The sequence below is a fragment of the Cibotium barometz genome, chromosome 42 (assembly GCF_041138505.1).
Source record: "Cibotium barometz isolate CiBa-2024 chromosome 42, ASM4113850v1, whole genome shotgun sequence".
NCBI lineage: Eukaryota > Viridiplantae > Streptophyta > Polypodiopsida > Cyatheales > Cibotiaceae > Cibotium > Cibotium barometz.
The window spans coordinates 16,501,571-16,517,394 of NC_141087.1; the positions used below are offsets into that span (position 1 = coordinate 16,501,571).

The window sequence follows — 15,824 nt, forward strand, 5'->3', positions numbered from 1 at the left end:
AAGGCAGGTCCATTGAGGGTATAAATGTGTAACTTTACTAACTAAGCTATTCATCTATCCACAGTTGAAGGCAAGGATTCTGTACGTGGATAACATGACTAAATCAATTGGTTTGACATTAAACACACATCTCATTCAGAACAAGTCTCCTACCATTGTAAGTAGTAATGCAACCACCATGATCTTTTGTGATGTGTTTTTGAAGAGGTTTGGATCAGAAATGGGTTAAAGAGGAAGCCACTGTTTACAGGATGTGAACATAGGTGAAGTTTATGAAAAGGCAATTGTTCGTAGGGTGGATTCTACTATTGGTCTTCTCTTGGAGCTCCCCTCAAAAGAAGCTTCACTAGCGGGTTATGTACATGTAAGATTAAAGTAGTCATGTTTCATGTTGGTAACAATGTTTAATTGCGGTGCTGTTCTTGGTGAACCCATGACTGGTTTTTGCACGGTTTTGATATTGTATGCTTTTGGATGTTCACAGATATCAGATGCATCAGATGACTACATAGAAAGGTTGCAGGAAAAGTTCAAAGAGGGGAAAGTGGTCAAGGGAAGGGTAATTGGAAAGAGACTGATGGATGGGTTAGCAGTGGTTACTTTGAAAGTGAGTATCCTAATTGCATGCACCACCATGTAGAATTATTTATTGGATAGCTTGATAGATTCTGGCCCTGAGAAGGCACACATACTCTTGAAATTCACAAAGAAATGTGTTTTCAGGATTCTAAAGTCAAGCAGCGTCTTTTGAGCTGTGTGGATGTTCAGCCGGGAATGACTGTTCAGGGTGAGATTACCAGTGTGGAGCTCTTTGGTGCATTTGTAAAACTTTCGGATGGTGTAAAGGCTTTATGTCCACTGCAGCACATGTCTGAGTTTCAACGGACAAAACCAAGTGCCAAGTTTAAGGTAAAGAAACGCCCAGAAAGCTTACTCTTTGCACATGTGTTCATCATGAATCATATGCTTTTGGCTTACAGTGGTGTGCAAATCACTCTGAATACAATCAGGTTGGAGCAAAGATGAAGTTCAAAGTGCTAGCCTGTGATGCAGATGCGAAGAAGATCACTGTGACACACAAGAAGACTATGGTTGTTTTTAAGTGCTTTTCAATGCACAACTTACATAGCCTGTTCAAGACAGACTTAATCTAGTGTGCTAACTTGATGGGTGCATGACAGCTCTCTTCTAAGTTGAAGCCTGTGATTACCTATGAGGAGGCTGTTGAAGGCCTTATAACACATGGATGGATTTCGGGCATTGAAGACTATGGATGTTTTGTCTGCTTTTACAACAACGTCAAAGGTCTTGCTCACAGGTAAATATGAAATCTCTGGAGCCAGGATAAAATAAAGCTTCACAAGCCATTTTTGTGTCTGTCTATTTGTGCTCCTTTTTGCGCTTTTTCGTCTAGCTTGCATGATCCAAGAAAAATGTTTCTTTATTTGATTTTTCTCAGATTCTTGGTGGTCTTGATTTTGTCTTACAGAACGGAGCTGGGCCTTGATCCTGGTGTTAAACCCGAGTCTGCATTTCAAAATGGGCAAGTTGTAAAATGCAGGGTCCTCAGAGCAGATCCTGCAGCTCGAAGGCTGTCTCTCAGCTTTATCTTATCTCCGAACAGGTCCAATTTTATTGGTGTTAATACCCACTTTTTGTTTTTGTTTTTGTTTTGACAGTCTTAATTACAATAAATGACACTACCTTCTTGTGTCCATACCCCAAGGGATGAACTCCTTACAATTTGTGCTCTTCATCCTAAAGGTTTCCTGAAATACAGCCATCCAAAAACAGCACTGTGAAGACGGTCTCTGTAGGAGATGAAGTTTGGGGTCTTGTTGCACATATATCAGACACATTGATAACTTTGGATGTCCCCCTATCTCATGGCGTGGCCAGGGCTTTCATGAAAGTGGAGCTTTTGTCAGATAGCCCAGGTTCGTGAGAGTACAGTAACCCTTCTTATACTCTTTTCCGAAGAAAAGGGTGGGGTCCGTGTAGTTTCGTGAAAGCTCAACTTTTGTCAGATAGTCCAGGCTTGAGGAATACAGTGATTGTTTGTGCTTATGCCCTAAGAGGAAGGGTGAGATGAAGTTTGTCTAGGATGGAATCAGGGTGGCTGGTAATGTACATCTGGTCTTGTTGCAGGACATGTTGAGCATCTAAAGTCTGTGCTTTTCCCTGGCTATAAATTTGAACGGCTGCTAGTTCTAGGTGAGTTATGGATATCTGTGGCTTCAAGATTGTGTTGGGCTTAAGTAGTCGATGCGTTATAACGAGTTTGCCATCACAGAACGTGATGAACAGAAGCTAGTCGTCACATCGAAGTTCTCGTTCTTGTCAGCCAAGTCTGTTCCTTCTGACATCTCCCAGTTGAATGCTCAGGAAGTCATCCCGGTAAGTTTATGAGCAGATGCATGTAGTTGCTTTGTTTCAAGCTGAAAATGTGTTACTTCATGCTTAATGTATGATACGGATAAACTTTATTGCAGGGATACATAGCAAGCATCACAGGAGGAGGTTGTTTTGTTCGTTTTTTGGGTGGGCTCACTGGACTTGCCAGTATCCCACAGGTGACTAAGCTGTTGACTCAATAAAAAAACCGTAGTGTTGTGCTTAGAATAAGTTCTTGAGCTGTCATATCAGCAGGATTTGGGACTATATAGGATGGTTTGACTATGAGTTCAACATAGAAGATTGAGTAGTGATCAAGCTCTAGAGTGTCAGGACTGGAAGCAATTGTTTATTTCACTGATGTCCTCTCTCTTAAACTTTTTGTGAAAGTTGTTGGATGGCTTTGTACACGACCCATCCCAGCATTTTTCAATAGGGCAGTCAGTGCGAGCCCAGGTTCTAGAGGTCAGTGATCTGCAGCTACCTTTTGAAACTTCAGCTAAGTTGTCTTATTCTGTGGCATTCAAGAGATGTTTGTTCTTTGATTTACCAGGTGAACTTAGTGTCTGGAAGGTTCACAGTATCTCTGAAGCAATCACAGTGCTTTTCAACAGACGTGTGTTTGTTGCAGGGGTATTTTCTTGAGGAGGAAAAGGTAATGCATGCTTTTCTTAAAAAGATGCACGTGTGCTTCTATTGTTGTGTTTCCGTATCTAACATTTTCGAAGGATGAAGGAAATGATGTAAACCCTAACTGTTTACTTGATTGGAAGCAGATTGCTGAGCTGCAAGCCAAAAATTCAGATGGTGCTGATCTCGATTGGGGAGAAAGTATGGACGTGGGAAAATGTGTAGAAGGGGAGATACAGGATATAAAAGATTATGGCGTTATTGTTAATCTACAAGATCACAAAGATGTGGTTGGATTTGTGACACATCACCAATGTAAGCTGCCTTCATCATCTTTTTGTCCACAATCTGAAGAGTTGTTATCAGGTTTGAAAAAGGTAAGGTAGGCTGGAGCTTCTGAAGCTCTACATATTACAGAGGCTAACTGAATCTGAGGCCCTATATAGCACTGGGGTTTTCATGACACGACTCTTGTATGTCAACATGCCTGCCGCAGAAAACTTCACTGTACTTTTGCAAAAATTTTGTGGTAGCTATATTAGACTGCGCTTTTGACCTGATAGCATTCTGTGTAACATGCTTTGCCTTCTTTATGTTTTCAGTGGGCTCACAAGTTGAAGTGGGAAAACATGTAACTGCCAGAATACTGGATGTTGTTAAGAGTGATGGGATTGTAGACCTGACACTACGTCCTGATCTTGTTGAATGTGGAGCCCTCTCAAAGCCTCAATTAAAGAAAGCTGGCCGCAAGGTACTTTCGTAGACTTTGGCGTTTCTATTCTCTATATTTACTTATTGTACTACACTTACTGATGACTTATTGGAATGATGTGCCATTGAACTAATTTGTGAATCAAACTCAGTTACACAACAATGGCACCAATGGCTAACCCCAAAAGTGATGGCTGAGCATGTTCCACATGGAACAAGTGAATCTGAGAACTTTGTTTGTACTTGATAAACCTTTGCTAAAATTGGCTGATTCAGGCATTCGCCATTGAACAATCTGGTGAGCCTGAGCCCATGCTGTTTTCACTGTGCTGCTGCCCAGCGACCTGCTGCGGACAGGTGAAGTAGCAATATGGTTCAGCTTGTGCATCTGTCTTCCTGTCCTTCCCCTATCCGAGCATAGGCAATGAAATGGAGGCAAGGACAGCTTGGAGGCCATGCAGGAAGCAGTGAGTTAAGCTGGGGGGCTAAGGAGGTGCGGACATGGATGCAGGGCAGTATATGTGGAAAGAGAGTGCGCAGTCTGTCCTATTGCTCTTTGGCACTTCTGCCTTGCTGCCTGCCATCTTCTCTGGTGTACTGTCTGGATTCCCCAATCAACATCATCATCCACCTGGACTTGACTCAGCTTCACACGAGTTGGACATGGGTGTCCCAACAAGGGCTTCCCATTAAGCTCCAGTTCTATAGAGAGGACTTCCTGGGGGTTTCATTGAGACGCCAGAATATCTCCACAGGAACATGTCACATTTGGTGAGGATAGGTGATGGTATCCGCCCACTGTTTTTTTTCGGATTGAGTTTGGGAGAGTTGAGGGCATTCTACTGGAGGCATGTGTGCAGGACTGGATTGATAGAGATGGAGGAGCATCGCACATAAAGATGCCCAGTCTACTATGAGATACCTGGGAGATTTCTTTCTTCCGAGATGGTTTTGGCCCCTTCTCATGGGTGATACATTATAGAGATTAGATATGTTGGGGCTTGTACATGATGGAGCTTCACTGTCATTGAGAGACTTTAATGAGGCAGCACCCAGGGAGGCATGATCAGCAGGACACACCTTGGACCTCCATTACATTCTTTTTTTGGGACCCACAAGGCAACCACAATGATCACCATCTAGGCTTGCTTGGGCAAACAGATACGTTGCAGCCAAGCAGCCTACCCTCTAGCACCATGTCATGTGTATCTTGCACTTGGATGGCACATGGACATATCTGTACGGTAGGTATAGGACCTGGAGTGGTAACTGGTCCCTTGTGAGCCCCAGTCCGGGATGAGTCAGTGAGGGCTCCACTCTACGCATCTAGGGTCAGGTATACAAGTCCCGTACATGGTCTTGGCTAGGTGTGCAAGTCCCATGGTCTTGGTTAGGTATGCAAGTCCCGTACATGGTCTTGGTTAGGTCGCTTGTGCAAAGTGCCGAGATGAAATACAATAATGGAAAATCGAAGACCTTCCACCCTGGAGTAGCCAAGGCACCCATTGCCAATGGCAAGGGCCAGAACCAAACCTAGTTAGGGACCAGGGTCTACCCCGAGAGTCCCTGGCTTCGAGAACTCGAACAATGGACCTCCCCTTACTCCAAACTAGAAGGCTCTGGCCGGCAAGACAGGTGGTAAGCTCAAGCCCGAATAGCACGAACAATATAAGGAGGGGTGATATTTCTTTTGTCATACAAAAGGACATACTTCTAACTTCTAAGGCATGCCCTAAGAAGACCCCTCCACAGACCACCACCCCGGACAACTTTGGTGAGCCAGTCTCCCCCTTTGACCACCAGATTGTCGCTAGTTGAGATCTAAGGAAGTTTCTACTGCTTCGAAGAATGCAGTCCAGAACCTTGATGTGAACTTAGAATCTTTGTCGCTTACTATTTTTCTGAATAATGCCAGATAATCTTTGAAGAAATTCTTGACATCCCCTTTTGCTTAACTTGATCCTTTTGCCTGGGAATGGGCATTTTCAGACTTAGGAATGTTGGGGATGGTAGCATCTTTTCGTTCCCATTCCCGTCCCATGTCACCCTATAGTCACAGGGAATGGGCATTCTCAATCTTTTCCGTCCCCGTTCCCCGTCCCCATTTCACGTCCCATGTGACTATGCTTAACGGAAGCTGCAAAGCCTCCAATTGGTTCGTTAATAATGCTCGGAGAAATTCTTGTCAAGCCACACCGCTTCATGTGTGCCTTGGGCTTGAAACTTTGTGAGAAGATGTCTTTTATTTCGTTTGAAGAAGTTAATAAAACTTGGACATGTTGTTTGACCTAGCATGACAGACTTCATGATTGGACATGTGTTCTTTTCCAAGGAACCATGATTGGACATGCTTCTATTCCGAAATAGGAGAGCATAATATTGCATGCATGAATGGACATGCTTCCATCCCGAAGTGGGGAAGTATGATTGGACATGCTTCATAAGCATGATGGACTATGCACTCTTACCATTATGGGAGAGCGTATAGATGGATACAAGTGTATGGAACGGATGGTACTCATCTTAGGCACATGCACAATAAGCTGTTTGAAGATCTTGCATCGGGTGCTGATTTTGAGAATGCTTGAACATTTAGACATTCATCTTAAAGCATCGAACTTGTGCATAATACTGGTTGCTGATCTAGCGACTTGTATTTTGCAGGAGGTTAACTATGTTTCTTACTTAAACTACTTTCAATTTTGATAGTTTTACAAGATATGTTCCTTTTAAGTTAGAGGTCAATTTTGAGGCCTTTCCCTTCATCTTTTGGGAAAACAAAGGCTGGAATCGGAATCAGAGTAGTCAAAAATCCCCCGGGCAAATTAAAGAAAAAGAGTACTTTTTTTTAATTTTATTTTTCTTTTAAAAAAAATTAATTTTAATTTTATCTTTTTTTTAAAAAAGATTAATTTTTTTTTGAGGTCACGTGGCGACACGCCCAAGTCATCTCAGTAACCGTCTCTTCAGTTGCACATGCAAATTCATTTTAGAACTTGAGTTATAAGCATCTCTTTCTATTTTCCAAAGAGGGAAAGAGAACTAACTCTTTCTATTTGTTGACAAAGGAAAGTTTCCATGCAAAACTAAACATGTGTAAAAGTTTCTCATGTAACCTAACATGTGTAATCTTTTTCTATTTTGAACTAAGAAAGCTTTTTAGAAAGGAATTCACCTATAAAAGGAGGTGATTCCCTTCATTTCGGAAGAGGAGAGTTCATGTAAACTTGTGCATTTTTGAGAGCAAGAAGGCAAGAAGACTAGCTTTTTCTCTACCAAGTGTAGAGAACCATTTTTCAAGAGAAGGCTATTATGTGAAGACGGAGGTGCTACTCAAGAAGAGGCTTTGAAGAGTTGAAGACGAGCTTGCTGATTTTCTTCATCAAAGGACTTCACTCTTGTGAGCATCCTTGCCACAAGAGAACCGGTTGTGTGACCCATTGGTAGGCCATTGGGGTGGCACACAGACGGGTGAGTTTCTCCAACACTTGTGTGTGTGTGGTAGGCCACCACATACAAACTAGGAGATTTCAAAGGCTTTGTTTTCTATCTTGTTTGATGGCGGTACCATGCTGATTCAAATCAGCCCATACACTTGTAAAATTCCGGAGGAATAATTCATATTCTTGTAAAGGGGCCTGGCCATTCCGGGTCTATGCTGTGTCGTCTCTCTCTCTCTCTCTCTCTCTCTCTCTCTCTCTCTCATTTATTCTTCCATCTATTTGGCTCAAGTATTGTTGGCTGAAAATTCACAAGTTTTACTTCAATTTTCAGCCATGGTTAAAAGTGGATTAATGTGGTTTTAGCAGTGATAAGCTTGTTACGCAACCTCAACGAGTTTCAGTCATACTTGAAATGATGCAAGAGGATCCGTTCTGGAACCATAACTCCAGCCTCGCCCACTATGTCTCGTTCTTGTTCATCATGGACATTGGAGAGAGGATGCCTTATATAAGGCTTCAAGACTTAATTAATAAACATAAGACAAATGCTGATAGAAAGATTGAGTTATTTGCATTGAGACAGGGGCCTTTCTTAAATAGAGGCCAAAAGGGTATAAGTGAAGAGACACATCCCTGGGAAGGGGTGTGGCTCTTGAGTCAACGGCTATGTCCTTTGGACTTAGGGGTGTGTCTTTTAATGAATAGACATGTCCTTTGAGAGTGACCCATGTGTAAGGGTGTGACCCTTCACAGGTGTCCTTTCAGTTAACAAGGGATTAAGGAGTAATTAAGGAGAGATTAAGAGTTTTAGTCACAATCGTGACACAAAGGGAGTCATGTTCGGTATTGAAGACGTTGGAGAACGGTTGAGGATATGGACAACCATATCTACAGTCCCTCCCCAAAGTGGACGAGGAAGATCACGATGCTCCAGCATCGTCCTCGCCATCTCCACCACAGTCCTGTTCTTTCATTCAACTACTCCATTCTCTGACGGCGAACCTGTATTGGCCAGCTCCCTCTTGATGCCATGTTCTGCACAAAATCTCACGAAAGCATTAGAAGAAAATTCACCTCCTTTGTCAGCCCAAAGAGTCTTCACCTGCAAGCTAGACTCTTTCTCCACCATCATATGCCACTCCTTGAACTGAGCAAAAGCTTGGTCCTTCTGTGAATGGAAATAAACCCACGTGAATCTGGAACAATCATCAACAAGCAGCATGAAGTACAAAGAACCTCCCAAAGATGCTGTCTGCATGGGTCCACACAAGTTAGTGTGTACCAACTCCAATGGTTTCGAAGCCCGCCTGGAAGCCTGCTTCGGAAAAGATTCCTTGTGCTGCTTACCACGAATGCAAGAACTGCAACGTCCTTGCCTGTTGCCAACATCTGGCAAGCCAACCACCATCTGGTCTCAGAAAGCTCGCCGCAGCGCATCCACAATCAAGTGGCCAAACCGAAAGTGCCACAAGTCACCAACTTGAGAACCTTTGAAAGAGGAGAGTGCGGAGGGTTTATATATACCATTCTCCACGCCGCCTTCCCAAACAACTTGGCCAGTCTCGCGGTCCCGTAGAGCAACAGAATGCTCAAACTCCACCCGGAAGCCAGTCTTGCACACCTCATGCTCTGACAACAGATGAAAACCAAGTGCTGGGACGTAAAGACCGCGAGAGGAATGCTTCCCCCCTCTGCCATCGGGAATGATCTCCATTTGGCCCTCACTGTGTATCGGTATGGTGGACCCGAGTATCCTTTGCCGTGAAGCCAACTGCCTCCTCGCTCGAAGAAGATGAAGCATCCGTGTCCAACATCTCTAAGTGCACAAAGGTTGGAGTCTTTGCAGCTGAAGCTGAAGAATCAGCACTCTTCCCAGTCCTCTTGGGACACTTCCTCCAATAGTGGCCTTTCTCGCCACAATCATTACAGGTCCTCGCGGCCGATCTTCCAAGAGCCTAGAGCTCTGATACCATGTTAGAATATGCAACGGAGATGAAGACAAGATCTGAAAACACCTAGAGCAAGTTCACAACAGAAAAACGTAGAAATGAGAGAGAGAGAGAGAGATGAAATGAAATGAAATGATATATTAACGTCTTCAGAAGGCCAAAATGCCCTATGAGACCAAAAAGGTTACAACAATTGGTGGATCTGATACAATGTCTGTGTAAGGAAAGCTAAAAACAACTAAACAACTAACTGAAACTGAAACAACTATGAGGAAAAGTACGGTGAGGAAAAGTACGGTACTAGGAGCTCCTAATGGATAACATCTGGGAGGAAAACTCCAGCAACAAAGGTAAGCATCATACACATCACTATCCAAAGATGTCTCTCATCGGTCGATGGCGGATATCCTCAATGTCCTCCATGGTGAGTACTCTGGCTGGACGTCTCGCATGCCGTGCTAGTATGGTCCTGATCCTCTATTGTAGTCTCCGCCGGTGTCGAGATGGGCCTCTCATCTTGGGGCACCTGGACCGCCCCAGCTCTATAGCCCGATCAATCAGTGTACCTCTGGTGCGGCTGTACTCTGGGGCTAGCTGCAATGCCTGCTGGCCTGACTGCTCAATCTCTGGTCGAAAGAAGTCTGTAATCTGCCTCTGTAGGTGTCTCTCCCTCTCTGATCCCCTCCCTCTCAGGAGACCCTCTCTATGTCTACGCAGCTCCAGCAAGTACAATCCGAGGCATCTCTGATCCTGGTATGTCATGACTCTAGAAAGTGGTCCGAAGCCCTCTCTGAACAGGCAGTGAAAGTGGCCTCGTATCTCATAATATACTAGACAGTGACATATGTAATGTAACTCTGTCTCTGGCTCCATCGGGCACAACTGACAAATCCTGGCCTCAGCTGGTACTCCTCTGAATCTGCCAGTCTCAATCTCTAGCTGGTGTGAGGATGTGCGCATCTGACCAATAGCACACCGTACCCCATGAGAAAGATGAGTATCCATGTAGCTGGGTCTAATCACAAACCCATCCTCCGTGAGCTGGAGAAGATGATCTCTATAGAAAGCCATCTTCGTACCAAGCTCGTGTGTCGGCTGTATCCATGTCCTCCTAGTGTCCAGCTGAGTCAAGTCCTGCCTGATAAGTCTGGTAATCTCTGCCCGTGTGAGAGAGAGGGAGGGTGCATCCAGGGAGTACTGAAATGGAGGTAGCCTGTCCATACTAAAGCCATGCAGCTGGAACCAAGCTGTCATCTGTGCATACCAACATGATCCGTCTCCCTGTGATGCCAACTGTCGTGAAGACTCCAGGGCTAAGCGAGCATATCTGTCTCTAGGGAGAGCCCAAGTGCTATGTATAAAGGAGACTGATCGAGTGAGTGCCTCTACTACCAATGGGGGGGTAGCCATCTCTGCACAGATAATATCATGTGGTACGGAGGCCTTGGCCCTAATCATCCGGGAAATCGTAGAAACCAAGGATCTCTCCATACGTCTCCATCCATCGGTGCTACCAGCTCGGCTGTGGTGATCCACTGAGGGTCCCCATATCTCCACTCCATACAGCATGGCTGAAGTGACCAAAGTGTCAAAGAGCCAGAGCTTTGTTCGAGGTTCCTGAAACTGAACCTGCGAACACATCCTCTCTAGTCTCCCCAATGCTGCATAAGCTCTGGTCAATCTGGTCTCCGTTGCTGTCCTCAAGGAAAATAGTGGGCCACTAAAAACCACACCAAGGTAAGTATATGCATCTGTATACTCCACTGTCTCCTGACCATATGTAAAGGTGGGTATTGACCTCCTAACCCACTGTGCTGTGGTGTTAAACACCATCACCTTGGTTTTACCAAGGATAACAGACAATCCATTGTCCTCTGCAAACGTGTGCAATGCATCCAAATGACGTTGCATCCCCTCTGGAGAATCTGAGATCAGCACAATATCATCAGCATACAATAACAGCGGAATCCATGTCCCTGCTAGCTGTGCCCCTCTGCACCCTCCCGCTCTACATAGTCCGAAACCTTATCCACATACATCCCAAATAAGGTGGGAGAAAGGGGGCAGCCCTGTTTCACCCCAATAGTGGAGTGAACCATCTCAGATATACCCTGAGTAGTACGTACCTGCCCCACAACTGTCCTGTATAAAGCCATGATTCCCCAAATCAGCTCTGTGGGCACTCCCATCTCCTGTAGTCTACGCATCAGTCTGGCTCTCAGTACAGTGTCCAAAGCTTTGCGGAAATCCACAAAGCAACAATAAATCCTCCTGCCATATAATCTGCCCTCCTCAATAATAGCTCTGAGTGTCAAGATATGGTCAAGAGTGGAGAAACCTCTCCTGAACCCTGCCTGCCCTGATGCACGTATGCCCTCTCTCTCTGCCCATCTACTCAACTCCTGCTCAAGAATAGATGCATATAATCTAGCCAATGTGTGACCAATCATGATGGTACGATAATTCCCAGGAAGCATGGGATCCCTTGTCTTGAAGATAGGCACAATCGTGGACATATTCCAAGTCTCAGGAAAACCCTCACACATGGCTCGGTTAAACATCATAGCAATAAGCTCTGCAAGCATATCTATGGCATGAATAAAGTGGTATGCTACCAAACCATCATGATCATATGCTCTCCCAGTCCTCATCATGTCAATAGCTTTCCTTACCATCTCAGCAATAAAGAAAGCACAGGTCTCTGGGCATGGCTCCGATGGGTCTGGCAAGGGCGGCTGTCCTGGTGCTATGTACAGGGATGCTGCATACTCACCCCAAATCTCTGTGGAGGTAATGGCTGGTGATGGTGAATGCTCATGGAATAGTCTCCATGCCTCGCCTGAGTCCTGACTCATAAATAACTGGTACAAATCCCTCTCTAACTGAGCAAGATAAGCCCTCTTCTTCCGTCGCACTAGGTGCCGGAAGGTAATCCGTGACTGTCTGTGAGTGGTAACACCCATGAGCACCTCTCTCTGTAATCTGATCCTCATCTCTCTGCACTCCTCATCATACCAACTGTTCTGGGGCATGTTCCCAGATCGTCTCCGTGTAGGCTGACTATGGGGATATGCCTCTGATGCTGCAGCACGAAGCGTCTCTATCAATATCTGAGTGAGCTCATCTAATGGCCGTCCCGTCTCCTCGGCACATAAGCGTCTGTATATCTCATCCGTGTACACGGTGTCAGTCTCCCTCGTAAAGGTATAACGAGTGTGTGTGGAGACTTGTCCCAATGGAGCGGTGCTGAACTGAAATGTAAGAGTGAAGGACAAGATAGCATGATCCACTGCTATTCCAACCGGCCTAGTGCCTACCATAAAATCCTGAAAAGAGGGAATGAGACTGGGCTGAGCCATAACATAGTCCACTGTACTAGCACCATGCCGATGTGGAAAGCTAGTGAAACTGCCCGATGCCGGGAATCTCTGTAGGCCATTCAGGATGGCCAATCCATGTGCGACTAGTCCCCATGTCTAGCAAATACCGCCCATAGACTGTATGTTCCTCATCCTGCGAGAGTCTAGATAGGCCCATATCCCTAACATCAAGCTCCCTCAACATCTCCTCTGAGGTATCATAAAATACTGTCTGGCTATGGGCGGTCTTGGCATTGAAGTCCCCCAAGAGAATGATGTCACCATCCCTGGAGAACTCCCAAATGTCATCATCCAAAATAGAAAAGGGCGACTGCCCGCTAGGTGATGCATACACTGATGTACTAGGAGCAAAATAGCATATAGCAATGTAGAGATATCTGCCCGTCTCTGCCCTCAGTCTAACCCACATGTACCTAGCCTGCTCATCTTTGCGGACTATATGTATCAGTGGCTGTAGCTCCTCTCTAACAATACTGCCACTCCTCCTGAGCCCCGTCCTCTATGCTCTGAACGAGTCTCCTGTCTACAAGCTGTCTCCCATCGGTATCCACTAACATGTGGCATGGACTGTCCAGGAGCCTGATACGTCTCACAGTAGAAGATGATGTCCCTCCCAGTGAAACTATCCTCAAAAGCCCCTACATCAAGGCGTAGAGATCCATTACAATTCCAAGTAGCAACTTTGAGTGTACCCCATAGGTCTCGCGCCGTCATGAAGAGCGCCTCTCCATAATCACCACTCTACCATCTCTATAGAAGGCCACTTTCCCTTTCTCTCGGGCTGCCCTTATCTCGGGCATAACTTCTTTCATGTGGGCAAGTTGCAAGAGTGGAGGTCATCTCCAAGAAATATTCCCATCTTCTTGAGTGTAGGACGTCTCTTCAAGAAGTCCTTCTTCGCTTCCATGGAGGGGAAACGAATGATAAGTGCTCTCTCCTTAGAAGATTCGCCACTACCTTCTCTCTTCTTTCCCACTCTCCATGCCTTTGTGTGCGTGGCTTCAATGCCCATCATAGAGAAGAGCTCCTTGGTTTCCCCTTCCGCATCATCACGGTCTTTTAGACCGGACACTCTTACATGTAAGGCCCGGATCTTCCTCCTTTGCTCCTCTTCAAGGGTCATGTTGATGATGGTGGGAGTGGGGATGGGTGGCGATTCTTTACCTTTCCCTTTCTTGGCGACCTGGATCCATTTCTCGGCCTCGTCCATCTTCTTTTGTGTCTTTGTGATCACCTCCACCCATGAAGATGTCTTCTCTTTATGTTGCTCCTCCTCCTCTCGAATGATCCTCATTTGTTCCTTGATGGTATTCAGCTCTTCAATAAAGGAGGGCTGAAATTCTCCATCCTCAAGCTTGCTTTTTGAAGTGGCTCCAATGTACTACAGTTTTGCTGCCCCAAAACAATGATTTTTCTCACTAATCCTTATCTTTGAAGGATTAAACCTTGATTAACATAGTCTAATAATGTGTTCCTCATGTGAATCAACAAATTCTAAATATCTAAAGCCCATTAAAAAAGGCAAAAAGTCAAAAACCAAAAACACAATAGATAAGAAAACCTTGCTACTATCATTATGCCAAAAGTCAAGGTTTTAATGCTTTTTTGTCTTCTAACATCCACCTATATGGTGATGGGGGCTACTAGTTTCTAGCATTTCATCAAATTTCATTGTATGGGTTTAGACACTGTCCTTGGGCTTCCAAAGCCAAGAGGTAAGACTACCCAAAATGATGACTAGTTCAGCTGCCATAGGTCCTGTCTCAATACTCTGTTCCTCTCACTATGAGAGACGGATATGTGGTGCATCCCTGTCATACTGGAATGGTGGTAGATGATCCATGTCTAGGCCATGCTGTGAGAACCAATGTGTGACTTGTGCATACCATGATCCTCTGTCTCCTGCCTCAGCCAGCTGTCTAGATGCCTCAAAAGCTCTGTATGACAATCTGTCCTGTGGCATCTCTCAAAATCTGTCTAGCAGGCATATAGTCTGGAATATGGCCTCTACCATCATAGGAGGCGTAGCAAACTCTGCTCGGATAATGTCATGAGGTACTGACGGTTTGCTGCGTATCATGCGTGCCATCATGAGGGCCTGTGGTCTCTCTATCTGTGTCCACCAATGGGTAGCAAGGCCTGGTGCCCATACCGCTGCTCCATACATGAGTGCCGGTGTAACTAATGTGTCAAATAGCCACCCCTTCGTCCGGGGCTCCTGAAAATGCGCGTGGTGGCATTGTCTCTCTAGCATAGCCAATGTTGCATATCCCCGTGTCAATCTAGCTCTGGCTGCTGAACCCATGGTGAAGCGCGTGGCTGCTGTAGAGAAGGTAACCCCTAGGTACACGTATGATGTCACCACCTCCACCTGGCGTCCTGCGAGAGTGAATGTCAGCTGACTCCTGCCTTGTCTCGATGTATGAAAGACCATAACCTTAGTTTTCCCAAGGTTCACAGTAAGACCCCTCCGTGTGCAGAAGTCATTGAGTGCATGTAGATGCTGCTGTAGACCTCCTGGAGACTCAGACACTAATACAATATCATCAGCATAAAGCATAATATGTACTGAGGTACCTGCTAGATCAATTCCATCTCCGCCTCCCCGTGTAATGAAGTCAGCCACCTCATCAATGTATAACCCAAATAGCGTGGGGGAAAGTGGGCATCCTTGCTTCACACCAATGGTGCTAGCAATAGTCTCGGACATGCCTCTTGGGCATCTGACTCGCCCAAAAACTTGCTCATATAATGCATAGATGCCCCATGTCATATCTGCTGGTATGCCAAGAGACTGCAGGTGCTGAAAGAGCCTCTCTCATGGTACTGTGTCAAATGCCTTGCGGAAATCCACAAAGCAGCAATAGAGCTTTCTCTTACCACTCTGGCATGATCAATCATAGATCTCAAAGTGAATACATGGTCAGTGGTAGAGAAAGCTCTCCTGAAGCCTTCCTGCCCTGGTGAGCGTAAACCTGCTTGCTCAGCATATAAGCTAAGCTCTTGCTCCAAGTTCCAACACTGCACCATAGAGTTTGGCCAACAGGTGGCCAACCATAACCATCTTGTAGTTTCTCGGATCGAGCATATCCCCTGTTTTGTGGATCGGCACAATGGTGTGCATCGTCCACTCCGCAGGCAAACCCTTTGCTAGTGCCCTATTAAGCAGGTGTGCAAGAAAAGGAGCCAAAGAATCTACTGCATATATGAGATGCTCACCCTGTAGGCCCATATGGTCAGCGGCCCGTCCATGCTGTAGGCGAAGCTAGCTGTGGTAGGTTGAGGCTCCTGTGGCTGAGGTATAGGTGGCTGCTGTG

The 15,824-nt window shown here is 45.5% G+C and overlaps 1 protein-coding gene across 3 annotated transcripts in view; it reads left to right on the forward strand.

The window, feature by feature from the left end:
- LOC147614219 (RIBOSOMAL RNA PROCESSING 5) overlaps window positions 1-15,824 on the forward strand; it is a 69,533-nt gene that overhangs the window by 6,285 nt on the left and 47,424 nt on the right. For all 3 annotated transcript variants that reach the window (XR_015263091.1, XM_086780763.1, XM_086780764.1), the window contains exons 9-23: window positions 65-157; window positions 251-364; window positions 485-607; window positions 724-909; window positions 1,011-1,091; window positions 1,182-1,318; window positions 1,490-1,624; window positions 1,765-1,937; window positions 2,149-2,214; window positions 2,294-2,397; window positions 2,493-2,573; window positions 2,785-2,859; window positions 2,948-3,049; window positions 3,171-3,339; window positions 3,627-3,775. Coding sequence is in view for 2 of the 3 variants with exons in the window: in XM_086780763.1 (XP_086636889.1) it covers window positions 65-157; window positions 251-364; window positions 485-607; window positions 724-909; window positions 1,011-1,091; window positions 1,182-1,318; window positions 1,490-1,624; window positions 1,765-1,937; window positions 2,149-2,214; window positions 2,294-2,397; window positions 2,493-2,573; window positions 2,785-2,859; window positions 2,948-3,049; window positions 3,171-3,339; window positions 3,627-3,775 (1,788 nt within the window). In the remaining variant the exon portion in view is untranslated. The remainder of the gene's footprint in view (window positions 1-64; window positions 158-250; window positions 365-484; window positions 608-723; window positions 910-1,010; window positions 1,092-1,181; window positions 1,319-1,489; window positions 1,625-1,764; window positions 1,938-2,148; window positions 2,215-2,293; window positions 2,398-2,492; window positions 2,574-2,784; window positions 2,860-2,947; window positions 3,050-3,170; window positions 3,340-3,626; window positions 3,776-15,824) is intronic.